General features: G+C 39.6%; 2 protein-coding genes across 2 annotated transcripts; one reads left to right on the plus strand and one right to left on the minus strand.

Annotated features, from left to right (window-relative positions):
* Positions 1-344: 344 nt before the first annotated feature.
* Positions 345-2636, minus strand: LOC141602234 (uncharacterized). Its single transcript, XM_074422538.1, has 3 exons — positions 1791-2636; positions 1493-1681; positions 345-1220 (listed from the first exon to the last, which is right to left on the minus strand). Exons 1-3 carry the CDS (start codon positions 2634-2636, stop codon positions 345-347), a joined length of 1911 nt encoding a protein of 636 aa, XP_074278639.1.
* Positions 2637-5921: 3285 nt separating this feature from the next.
* Positions 5922-6296, plus strand: LOC141602235 (putative mitochondrial protein AtMg00860). The gene has a single exon (XM_074422539.1). The coding sequence runs from the start codon at positions 5922-5924 to the stop codon at positions 6294-6296; it is 375 nt and encodes a 124-aa protein (XP_074278640.1).
* The last annotated feature ends 6297 nt before the right edge of the window (positions 6297-12593 follow it).

Raw genomic sequence — 12593 nt, forward strand, 5'->3', positions numbered from 1 at the left:
TTCAAGAAAAAGAAGGCATTATATAGCCTCTAAATGAGCCGTGCATAGCCTAGCAAAGTGAAGAGTTTATCATTTACTCTTCACTTAATTACAATCATTAAACAACTAGTTCATTGAACTTAGACAAACAACAATTTAAGCTAACATTTTATTGTGAACATAATCTGAAATGTAAGCTAAAAAAACGTCTTGTGGACCGTCTTGGATTGCGTGCCATCAGCTCTCAAGTTCCACACTTAGCAAATTAACAAGAGAAGGATAATTGTAGTTTAAAGGCTGAAACTTACGGACCAACATCAGACCCTCCCCTTGAGTGTTCATAACCAACTCGTCCAGCCCATCAACTAACTCCGAGCCATTAGCTTGGTCCTTAGCTTGGTTCGCATCATGCTTGGAGCATTAGACAAACCAAATGGCATGACAAGCCACTCATACAGGCCATGCTTGGTTTTGAAAGCTGTTTTCCATTCATCACCTTCTCTTATTCTCACCTGATGATACCCTTGCCTGAGATCTATTTTTGAAAATATCCGAGCCCCACTGAGCTCATCCAACATGTCATCTAGTCTTGGAATAGGGAATCTGTACTTGACTGTGATGTTGTTTATCGCTCTGCTATCAGTACACATTCTCCAACTTCCATCCTTCTTGGGTACCGATGGCAGTCTTGCACAGGGGCTCAATGATTCCCTTACAAATCCCTTTGTCATTAATTCTTCAATCTGGTGTTGTAGTTCCTTAGTTGTTGTGGGATCACACCTGTAAGCTGGTCTGTTGGGGAGCACAGATCCAGGTACAAGGTCTATGTGATGCTCAATGCCTCTCAGGGGTGGTAATCCACTAGGCAACTCAGTTGGAAAAACCTCCTTGTACTTCTTAATTAGGGGTTGAACCTCTGCAGGTACATCTTTGTTCCATTCAGTGTTGGTTTCCCTTGATAGGAGAAACAACACAGGTTGTTCTTGCCTCAGCTCCTTGACCATAGCTGCCTCAGATAGAAATAGTACTCCATTAACCTCCTCAGGCATGTTGGGACTTCCATAACCCCTCTGGTTTGGTGGTAGGGGAGTCAGAGTGACTCTCTTTCCATTATGCTTGAAAACATAGACATTTTCCTTTCCCTGGTGAGTGGTATTCTTGTCAAACTCCCATGGTCTTCCTAACAGTAGATGGCAGGCATCCATAGGGACCACATCACACAACACTTCATCCTTGTACACCTTCCCAATTGAAAAGGGAACAATGCATTGCTTGTCAACTCTCACTTCAGATCCTTTGCTTAACCATCTCGGTTTGTATGGATTGGGGTGCTCCCGAGTAGGCGGGGCTTAGCTTGCTAACCATGATGGTGGAAGCTACATTGGTACAGCTACCTCCATCAATGATCAAATTACACACTCTCCCTTGGACAGTGCACCTACTCCTGAATATCATGGATCTCGATCGATTCTTCTAGAGGAGCTGGTTGAGAGTGCATAACCCTCCATAGGACCAAATTGTGCCCCGTGTCGGGGTGAGCCACAACTTGTCCTTGATCAGTTTCCCTCTCAGTTTCCATCTCTGTTGGAACCAGTGTCTCTTCTTCCTCATACTCAACTAGACCTTCCCTTTCCCATTCTTCAATCTCCATAGCTGTGAGAGCTCTATTAGAAGGACAGTCCTTCTTAAAATGGCCAAAGCCCTGACATTGGAAGCACTTGATTTTATCCCTGGATAAAGGTGGGTTGGTTCTGGGGGTACATGGGTGCCTTCCCCTTGTCTCTTGTTGGTTGGGTAGCTGGTTTAGGTACCTCAGTCATTTTGACACCAGTATAGGGTTTGAAAGTTGTTCTGGTGGGAAATTTGGGTGTTACAGGCTTCACCTTCCCTAGCTTCTCAATTCTTAAGGCTAGGTTAATTGCCTCATCAAATGACCAGACTTGTTGCATTCTCAATTTGCCAGCTATCTTAGGGTCTAAACCCTCAATGAACCTAGCAATCTTTTGCTCAGGTTTTTCAGTGACCTCACATTGTAGGGTTAGTTGTTCAAAGCTCCTAAGGTAGGCCTCAACAGTTAATTGCTCTTGTTTCAACTGAGTCAGCTTAATAAAAATATCCTGAGTATAGTCTTTAGCTATGAATTTCTCCTTCAACTTCTTTCTTAACTTAAGCCAAGACCTAACTGGTTCCTTACCATCTCTAATCCTTTGGTGTTTCATATTCTCATACCAAAGAGATGCATAGCCCTTGAGTTTTAAAATAGCAACCTTAAAAGCTTTTCTGTCATCATAATTTTTAAACTCAAAGACTCTCTCAACAGATCTAAGCCAGTCTAACAAGTCCTCAGGATTTAAACTACCATGGAAATCAGGGATTTCTACCTTAACATCCTTATCTCTAGCCAAGTAGTTACCTTCTTCCATCATGGATTCTTCTGAATCTGAGTTGAGTTCCTCTTCATTATGATGGTGTGGCTGGCCTCTTCCTGCTCCAAGGATACCTCTACCCCTGCCTCTTCCTCTGTAGGGTGGTGGCCTTCCTCTTTCTGGAGTGGGAATGTTTGCCATCACAGTGTTCACAGCTTCCAGGGTCACATTAACCAGGTTGGTTAATTGATCCATCTTTGCTTCCATTCCTGCTAACCTCTCCTCACTCATTGGGTTATTTTTTGTAGTTTTGATGTAGCTGGGAAAAGAACTGACCTCTCTCACACTCAGGACTAACACAAGGTAGGATTGTGTTATGAACCTAAGCTCTGATAACCAGAATTTGCAGTGTAAACTATGGGAACAAGCACAAATGGGATAAATCCTGAAACAGGCAAAGGAGTAATTTTCAGGGAATGCAATAAACTTGGGGATTTTTATAAAAATAGTAAATGACCCTGAAAAATCATGAAACTTGGTGATAATTTGGTTAAGGGAGTAAACTAAAACTGTGCCAATTCTCAGGATTTTACACACACTCCAAGTATTTTTAATAAATAGAAAACCAGACTGAAATAAGAGAAATCTCGAGACGCTTCTGGTAAGACTCCTGTGACTGTTTTTGTGATAATTTTGGTAAATAAAAATGGGATATAATTAACAAACTAACTCCCAAGCAAGCACAGGAAATCAATTTGATAATTTAGGAAGACTAAGATTGAATTGTTCAAGCAAGCACAGAATCAATTCAAGCTTAACTAGACAATGCACTTAAAATAGCTCAAGCAAGCACAGACCTATTCCAAGTAGCACCACAGATCCTTAATCACCTTCTAAGCAAGCACAAGAAGATATTAAGTCTGACTTATAACTAAGACTCAGCAAAGTTAAAAGATTTGCAAATTTTTGAGAGAAATCTCAAGGTTTTTCATTAATCAAAGTCCAGCTACAACAGACCGAGAAAGGGTCCTTATATAGGCCTTTCGTGCAATGTTCAAGACATGATAAACCCTAGACAACTCCATCTAAGGGCCAGGATTAAACTTAGGAAGCAAACAAGAGTAGTGGACTTATTTTACAACGGATACAAAGGAAATTAAGGCAAACCGAACAAGAACAAAAGAGCTGCAGTTGATAGTGACATGTTGTCTGTTCTTGCTGAAAACTTTGGTTGGTTGTTGTGGGTCAAATGGCTTTGGTGCAGGCATCTTATATGGCTCAAAGCTCTATAAAACGAGTCTTTGAATAGGCCAAGTTCTTCTTTGTTGAGAGTTTTCCCTTGTTTGGCCAAAAATGGCAACTTTACTTTATCTGTTTTACCCCCCTGCAACTTATCTTTTCAGTCTGATTTTTGGTACAATGCTTTAGGAATTTGGCCTGGCTCCTTAGGATTAATTTGTGACTAGTTGAACAAGGATTCAGCTGGCCAGGGTGGCTGCTGGTGGCTAGCCTGGCTGCTGTTCTTGTGACCTGGTGAAGTTGGACTGGTAGTTGAGGTTGCCTGAGTGGTGTTGCTGGCTTGACTTGTGCCTGTCATAAAAAGGGTGTTGGCCTGGTTATCAGCTTCTGCTGCATGGACTAATAAATAAGTACAATTGTTTAACAGAACGAGTCACAAGGACTAATGAACAAGGATAAATGGTTCACACAACGAGTCACATTTATTAATAAACAAGGACAAATGGTTCACACAACGAGTCACAAGGGCTAATGAACAAGGACAAATGGTTCACACAACGAGCCAGATGGACTAATTAACAAGTACAATTGTTTTAACACAAGGATTAATGAACAAGGACAAATGGTTTACACAACGAGTCACAAGGACTAACGAACAAGGACAAATGGTTCACACAAAGAGTCACATGGAATAATGAACAAGTACAGTTATTTTAACACAACGACTCACAAGGATTAATGAATAAGGACAAATGGATTACACAACGAGTCACAAGAAATAATGAACAAGGACAAATGGTTGACACAACGAGTCACATGGATTAATGAACAAGTACAATTGTTTAACATAACGACTCACAAGGGCTAATGAATTAGGATAAATGGTTTACACAATAAGTCACAAGGATTAATGAACAAGGACAAATGGTTTACACAATGAGTCACGAGGACTAATGAACAAGGACAAATGGTTCACACAACGAGTCACGTGGACTAATGAATAAGTACACTTTTTTAACACAACGACTCACAAGGACTAATGAACAATGATAAATGTTTCCACAACGAATCACATGGACTAATGAATAAGGACAAATGGTTCACACAACGAGTCACGTGGACTAATGAATAAGTACAATTGTTTAACACAACGAGTCACAAGGACTAACGAACAAAGATAAATGGTTCACACAATGAGTCACATTAATTAATAAACTAGGACAAATGGTTCACACACAACGTCACAAGGACTAACGAATAAGGACAAATGATTCACAAAACGAGTCACATGGACTAATGAACAAGTACAATTGTTTAATACAACGGCTCATAAGGACTAATGAACAAGGATAAATTGTTTACACAACGAGTCACAAGGACTAATGAACAAGGACAAATGGTTCACACAACGAGTAAGATGGACTAATGAACAAGTTCAATTGTTTAACACAACGAGACACGAGGACTAATGAACAAGGACATATGGTTCACACAACGAGTCACAAGGACTAATGAACAAGGACCAATGGTTAAGGCACCTACTCAGAAGGTCTAATGAACAAGGATAAAAGGTTAGCACAACAAGTCACATTTATTAATAAACAAGGACAAATGGTTCACACAACGAGTCACAAGGGCTAATGAACAAGGACAAACGGTTCACACAACGAGTCACATGGACTAATGAACAAGTACAATTGTTTTAACACAACGACTCATAAGGACTAATGAACAGATAAATGGTTTACAAAACGGCTCATAAGGACTAATGAACAAGGATAAATTGTTTAACACAACGAGTCACAAGGACTAACGAACAAAGACAAATGGTTCACAGAATGAGTCATATTAATTAATAAACTAGGACAAATGGTTCACACAACGAGTCACAAGGACTAACGTGATGCGAGATAAACATGGTTTGATTCAATGGATCAATGGCATGGGTTGATGCAATGTTTTTATTAATAGCTATCATTAATAATGTCTTTTAATTTTCCTTTGTCTTTTCGTTTGCTGCGTTTTAAGGCTATTTATAGCCAATCAAGTTTATTTGGAAGCACACACAATACACATGGAAAAAGATTTTAAGCAACAAAGTTCCTTTGTTTTCTGATTGTCGCGTTACAATCAAACCAATTATTGTTCGATGCGTTTTCGGACTTTAATTCGATTGTTATTCAATAGGTCTTGAATATCAATCACCATTGTTCGAGTTATAGGTCTAACCCGAGCAAATATCCCATTGTTTCGATTTCTAGACAGATTTCGAGGCAAATATCCTTTTTTTTATTTTTCTATTATTCCGCTTCCGCAAATTCGCATCAAAGCACCTTCATGAGGCTCATGACTGAAGTTCTAAGGCCCTGCCTTGGGAGGTTTGCTGTAGTGTACTTTGATGACATACTCATTTACAGCAGGAGTCCATCTGAACATGTGTTACATTTGGAGGTGATTTTTAAAATACTCAAGGAACAGAAGTTGTATGGGAAGCTTGAGAAATGTACCTTCATGGTCAATGAGGTAGCATTTCTGGGATATATTATATCAGGAAGAGGGATTTCAGTTGATCAGGGGAAGATTCAGGCTATGCAAACTTGGCCAGTCCCACAAACAATCACAGAAGTAAGGGGGTTCCATGGCCTGGCATCTTTCTACAGAAGGTTCATTAAGAATTTCAGCTCAATTGTTGCACCAATTACGAGTGTATGAGGAAGGGAGACTTCCAATGGACTGAAATCGCTCAATGAGTCCTTTGAGAGGATCAAAAAATTAATGTGTGAGACTCCCATTCTCAAGCTACCTGATTTTGAACAACTATTTGAGGTGGAGTGTGATGCCAGTGGGGTTGGAATAGGAGCTGTCCTAATCCAAGGCCAGAGACCAGTGGCCTATTTCAGTGAGAAGTTGAATGGAGCCAAGCTGAAATATTCAACTTATGACAAAGAGTTCTATGCAATCATAAGGGCTCTTACACATTGGAGTCACTACTTGAAACCTAAGCCATTTGTGTTGCATTCTGATCATGAGGCCCTGAAATACATCAATGGCCAACACAAGCTGAGCCATAGACATGCTAAGTGGGTAGAATTCCTGCAAGCCTTTAACTTTTCAAGCAAATATAAAGAGGGGAAGCAGAATGTGGTAGCTGATGCCCTATCTAGGAGGCATTCTTTGTTGACTGTCATTAGTAACAAGGTCCTTGGGTTTGAATTCATGAAGGAGATGTATAAGGAGGACCCTGACTTCTCTGAGGAGTGGATTGTTCTCACAGAAGGAGGCTCAACTCAGGGTAAGAAATATATGCTACAGGAAGGGTTTTTGTTTCATGGTAACAAGTTGTGTGTACCAAGGGGATCCTACAGGGATTTACTGATCAGGGAAGTCCATTCAGGAGGATTAGGGGGACATTTTGGTGTTCAAAAAACCCTAGATATCTTACAAGACCAATTTTATTGGCCTAGAATGATGGGTGATGTTCAGGCAGTCCTTAGAAGGTGTTCAACATGTCAGAAAGCCAAGAGTTCCTTCCAAGCAGGACCCTACACCCCACTGCCTATCCCTGATAAGCCTTGGGAAGGTGTGAGCCTTGATTTCATTGTGGCATTACCAAGAACACAGAGAGGAAAAGATTCAATCATGGTGGTTGTGGACAGGTTCAGTAAGATGGCTCACTTCATAGCCTGCAAGAAGACTGAGGATGCTGCTAGTGTTGCTGAGCTATACCTTAAAGAGATTGTGAGACTTCATGGGGTTCCTAAGACAATTGTATCTGACAGGGATACAAAATTTATGAGCTACTTTTGGAAGACCCTATGGAAGCTGCTAAAGACAAAGCTTTTGTTCAGTACCTCTCATCACCCACAAACAGATGGGCAAACTGAGGTCACTAACAAAACTTTGGGGAGAATTTTAAGGTGCCTAGTTAGCAAAACCTTGAAGGATTGGGATTTAAAGCTAGCTGCAGCTGAATTTGCATTCAACAGAGCACCATCTACTGCAACTGGTTACAGTCCTTTTGAGATAGTCTATGGGGTTAATCCACTTATGCCCTTGGACTTATCTTCTGTCCCAAAGGAAGAGATCAGTCCTGATGCCAAGAGAACAGTGAACAACTGCTTTGAAGTTGCATGAAACTGTAAGAAAACAAATTGAAAAGTCCAATGAGCTGTACAAAAAACAATCCAAGAAGCCTAGGAAAAAGAAGGAATTTGAGGCAGGAGATATGGTTTGGTTGCACCTTAGGAAGGAAAGATTCCCCTCCAAAAGAAAGAACAAGCTTATGCCTAGAGCAGATGGGCCATTTGAAGTCTTGGAAAGAATTGGTCCAAATGCTTATAAAATTGACTTGCCAGGGGAATATGGGGTTCATGGCACATTCAATGTGGGTGATCTAAGTCCATTCTATGAAGATTCTGAGGGAGAGGAGGATCCAGGCTTGAGGGCAAGCCCTGTTCAACCAGGGGGTTGCAGGAAGCTGATAACCAGGCCAACACCCTTTTTATGACAGGCACAAGTCAAGCCAAAGAACACCACTCAGGCAACCTCAACTACCAAATCCAACTTCACCAGTCACAAGAACAGCAGCCAGGCTAGCCACCAGCAGCCACCCTGGCCAGCTGAATCCTTGTTCAACTAGTCACAAATTAATCCTAAGGAGCCAGGCCAAATTCCTAAAGCATTGTACCAAAAATCAGACTGAAAAGATAAGTTGCAGGGGGGTAAAACAGATAAAGTAAAGTTGCCATTTTTGGCCAAACAAGGGAAAACTCTCAACAAAGAAGAACTTGGCCTATTCAGCACTCGTTTTATAGAGCTTTGAGCCATATAAGATGCCTGCACCAAAGCCATTTGACCCACAACAACCAACCAAAGTTTTCAGCAACCAGACAACATGTCACTATCAACCTGCAGCTCTTTTGTTCTTGTTCAGTTTGCCTTAATTTCCTTTGTATCCGTTGTAAAATAAGTCCACTACTCTTGTTTGCTTCCTAAGTTTAATCCTGGCCCTTAGATGGAGTTGTCTAGGGTTTATCATGTACTGAACATTGCACAGAAAGGCCTATATAAGGACCCTTTCTCAGTCTGTTGTAGCCAGACTTTGATTAATGAAAAACCTTGAGATTTCTCTCAAAAATTTGCAAATCTTTTAACTTTGCTGAGTCTTAGTTATAAGTCAGACTTAATATCTTCTTGTGCTTGCTTAGAAGGTGATTAAGGATCTGTGGTGCTACTTGGAATAGGTCTGTGCTTGCTTGAGCTATTTTAAGTGCATTGTCTGGTTAAGCTTGAATTGATTCTGTGCTTGCTTGAACAATTCAATCTTAGTCTTCCTAAATTATCAAATTGATTTCCTGTGCTTGCTTGGGAGTTAGTTTGTTAATTATATCCCATTTTTATTTACCAAAATTATCACAAAAACAGTCACAGGAGTCTTACCAGGAAACTGTCTGAGATTTCTCTTATTTCAGTCTGGTTTTCTATTTATTAAAAATACTTGGAGTGTGTGTAAAATCCTGAGAATTGGCACAGTTTTAGTTTACTCCCTTAACCAAATTATCACCAAGTTTCATGATTTTTCAGGGTCATTTACTATTTTTATAAAAATCCCCAAGTTTATTGCATTCCCTGAAAATTACTCCTTTGCCTGTTTCAGGATTTATCCCATTTGTGCTTGTTCCCATAGTTTACACTGCAGTCCACGTGACTCGTTGTGTGAACCATTTGTCCTTGTTCATTAGTCCATGTGACTCGTTGTGCCTTAACCATTGGTCCTTGTTCATTAGTCCTTGTGACTCGTTGTGTGAACCATTTGTCCTTGTTCATTAGTCCTTGTGTCTCGTTGTGTTAAACAATTGTACTTGTTCAATAGTCCATGTGAATCGTTGTGTGAACCATTTGTCGTTGTTCATTAGTCCTTGTGACTCGTTGTGTAAACAATTTATCCTTGTTCATTAGTCCTTATGAGCCGTTGTGTTAAACAATTATACTTGTTCATTAGTCCATGTGACTCGTTGTGTGAACCATTTGTCCTTGTTTATAAATGTGACTCGTTGTGTGAACCATTTATCCTTGTTCGTTAGTCCTTGTGACTCGTTGTGTTAAATAATTGTACTTATTCATTAGTCCACGTGACTCGTTGTGTGAACCATTTGTCCTTGTCATTTGTCCTTGTGACTCGTTGTGCCTTAACCATTTGTCCTTGTTCATTAATCCTTGTGACTCGTTGTGTTAAAACAATTGTACTTGTTCATTAGTCCATGTGACTCGTTGTGTGAACCATTTGTCCTTGTTCATTAGTCCTTGTGTCTAATTGTGTTAAACAATTGTACTTGTTCATTAGTCCATGTGACTCGTTGTGTGAACCATTTGTCCTTGTTCATTAGTCCTTGTGACTCGTTGTGTAAACAATTTATCCTTGTTCATTAGTCCTTATGAGCCGTTGTGTTAAACAATTATACTTGTTCATTAATCCATGTGACTCGTTGTGTGAACCATTTGTCCTTGTTTGTTAGTCCTTGTGACTCGTTGTGTAAACCATTTGTCCTTGTTCATTAATCCTTGTGTTAAAACAATTGTACTTGTTAATTAGTCCATGTGGCTCGTTGTGTGAACCATTTGTCCTTGTTCATTTGCCCTTGTGACTCGATGTGTGAACCATTTGTCCTTGTTTATTAATAAATGTAACACGTTGTGTGAACCATTTATCCTTGTTCATTAGTCCTTGTGACTCGTTTTGTAAACCATTTATCTGTTCATTAGTCCTTGTGAGTCGTTGTGTTAAAACAATTGTACTTGTTCATTAGTCCATGTGACTCGTTGTGTGAACCGTTTGTCCTTGTTCATTAGTCCTTATGACTCGTTGTTTAAACCATTTGTCCTTATTCGTTAATCCTTGTGACTCGTTGTGTTAAAACAATTGTACTTGTTTGATAGTCTATGTGACTCGTTGTGTGAACCATTTTTCTTTGTTCATTAGCCCTTGTGACTCGTTGTGTGAACCATTTGTCCTTGTTTATTAATAAATGTGACTTGTTGTGCTAACCTTTTATCCTTGTTCATTAGTCCTTCTGAGTAGGTGCCTTAACCATTGGTCCTTGTTCATTAGTCCTTGTGTTTCGTTGTGTGAACCATATGTCCTTGTTCATTAGTCCTTGTGTCTCCTTGTGTTAAACAATTGTACTTGTTCATTAGTCCATCTTACTCGTTGTGTGAACCATTTGTCCTTGTTCATTAGTCCTTGTGACTCGTTGTGTAAACAATTTATCCTTGTTCATTAGTCCTTATGAGCCGTTGTGTTAAACAATTGTACTTGTTCATTAGTCCATGTGACTCGTTGTGTGAATCATTTGTCCTTGGTCGTTAGTCCTTGTGACTCGTTGTGTGAACCATTTGTCCTAGTTTATTAATTAATGTGACTCATTCTGTGAACCATTTGTCTTTGTTGGTTAGTCCTTGTGACTCGTTGTGTTAAACAATTTATCCTTGTTCATTAGTCCTTATGAGCCGTTTTGTAAACCATTTATCTGTTCATTAGTCCTTGTGAGTCGTTGTGTTAAAACAATTGTACTTGTTCATTAGTCCATGTGACTCGTTGTGTGAACCGTTTGTCCTTGTTCATTAGCCCTTGTGACTCGTTGTGTGAACCATTTGTCCTTGTTTATTAATAAATGTGACTTGTTGTGCTAACCTTTTATCCTTGTTCATTAGACCTTCTGAGTAGGTGCCTTAACCATTGGTCCTTGTTCATTAGTCCTTGTGACTCGTTGTGTGAACCATATGTCCTTGTTCATTAGTCCTCGTGTCTCGTTGTGTTAAACAATTGAACTTGTTCATTAGTCCATCTTACTCGTTGTGTGAACCATTTGTCCTTGTTCATTAGTCCTTGTGACTCGTTGTGTAAACAATTTATCCTTGTTCATTAGTCCTTATGAGCCGTTGTATTAAACAATTGTACTTGTTCATTAGTCCATGTGACTCGTTTTGTGAATCATTTGTCCTTATTCGTTAGTCCTTGTGACTCGTTGTGTGAACCATTTGTCCTAGTTTATTAATTAATGTGACTCATTGTGTGAACCATTTATCTTTGTTCGTTAGTCCTTGTGACTCGTTGTGTTAAACAATTGTACTTATTCATTAGTCCACGTGACTCGTTGTGTGAACCATTTGTCCTTATTCATTAGTCCATGTGATTCGTTGTGGAAACATTTATCATTGTTCATTAGTCCTTGTGAGTCGTTGTGTTAAAAAAGTGTACTTATTCATTAGTCCACGTGACTCGTTGTGTGAACCATTTGTCCTTGTTCATTAGTCCTCGTGACTCATTGTGTAAACCATTTGTCCTTGTTCATTAATCCTTGTGACTTATTGTGTAAACCATTTATCCTAGTTCATTAGCCCTTGTGAGTCGTTATGTTAAACAATTGTACTTGTTCATTAATCCATGTGACTCGTTGTGTCAACCATTTGTCCTTGTTCATTATTTCTTGTGACTCGTTGTGTAATCCATTTGTCCTTATTCATTAATCCTTGTGAGTCGTTGTGTTAAAATAACTGTACTTGTTCATTATTCCATGTGACTCTTTGTGTGAACCATTTGTCCTTGTTCGTTAGTCCTTGTGACTCGTTGTGTAAACTATTTGTCCTTGTTCATTAATCCTTGTGTTAAAACAATTGTACTTGTTAATTAGTCCATCTGGCTCGTTGTGTGAACCATTTGTCCTTGTTCATTAGCCCTTGTGACTCGTTGTGTGAACCATTTGTCCTTGTTTATTAATAAATGTGACTCGTTGAGTGAACCATTTATCCTTGTTCATTAGTCCTTGTGACTCGTTCTGTTAAACAATTGTACTTATTTATTAGTCCACGTGACTCGTTGTGTGAACCATTTGTCCTTGTTCATTAGTCCATGTGACTCGTTGTGCCTTAACCATTGGTCCTTGTTCATTAGTCCTTGTGACTCGTTGTGTGAACCATTTGTCCTTGTTCATTAGTCCTTGTGTCTCGTTG

The sequence above is a fragment of the Silene latifolia genome, chromosome 9 (assembly GCF_048544455.1).
Source record: "Silene latifolia isolate original U9 population chromosome 9, ASM4854445v1, whole genome shotgun sequence".
Lineage (NCBI taxonomy): Eukaryota > Viridiplantae > Streptophyta > Magnoliopsida > Caryophyllales > Caryophyllaceae > Silene > Silene latifolia.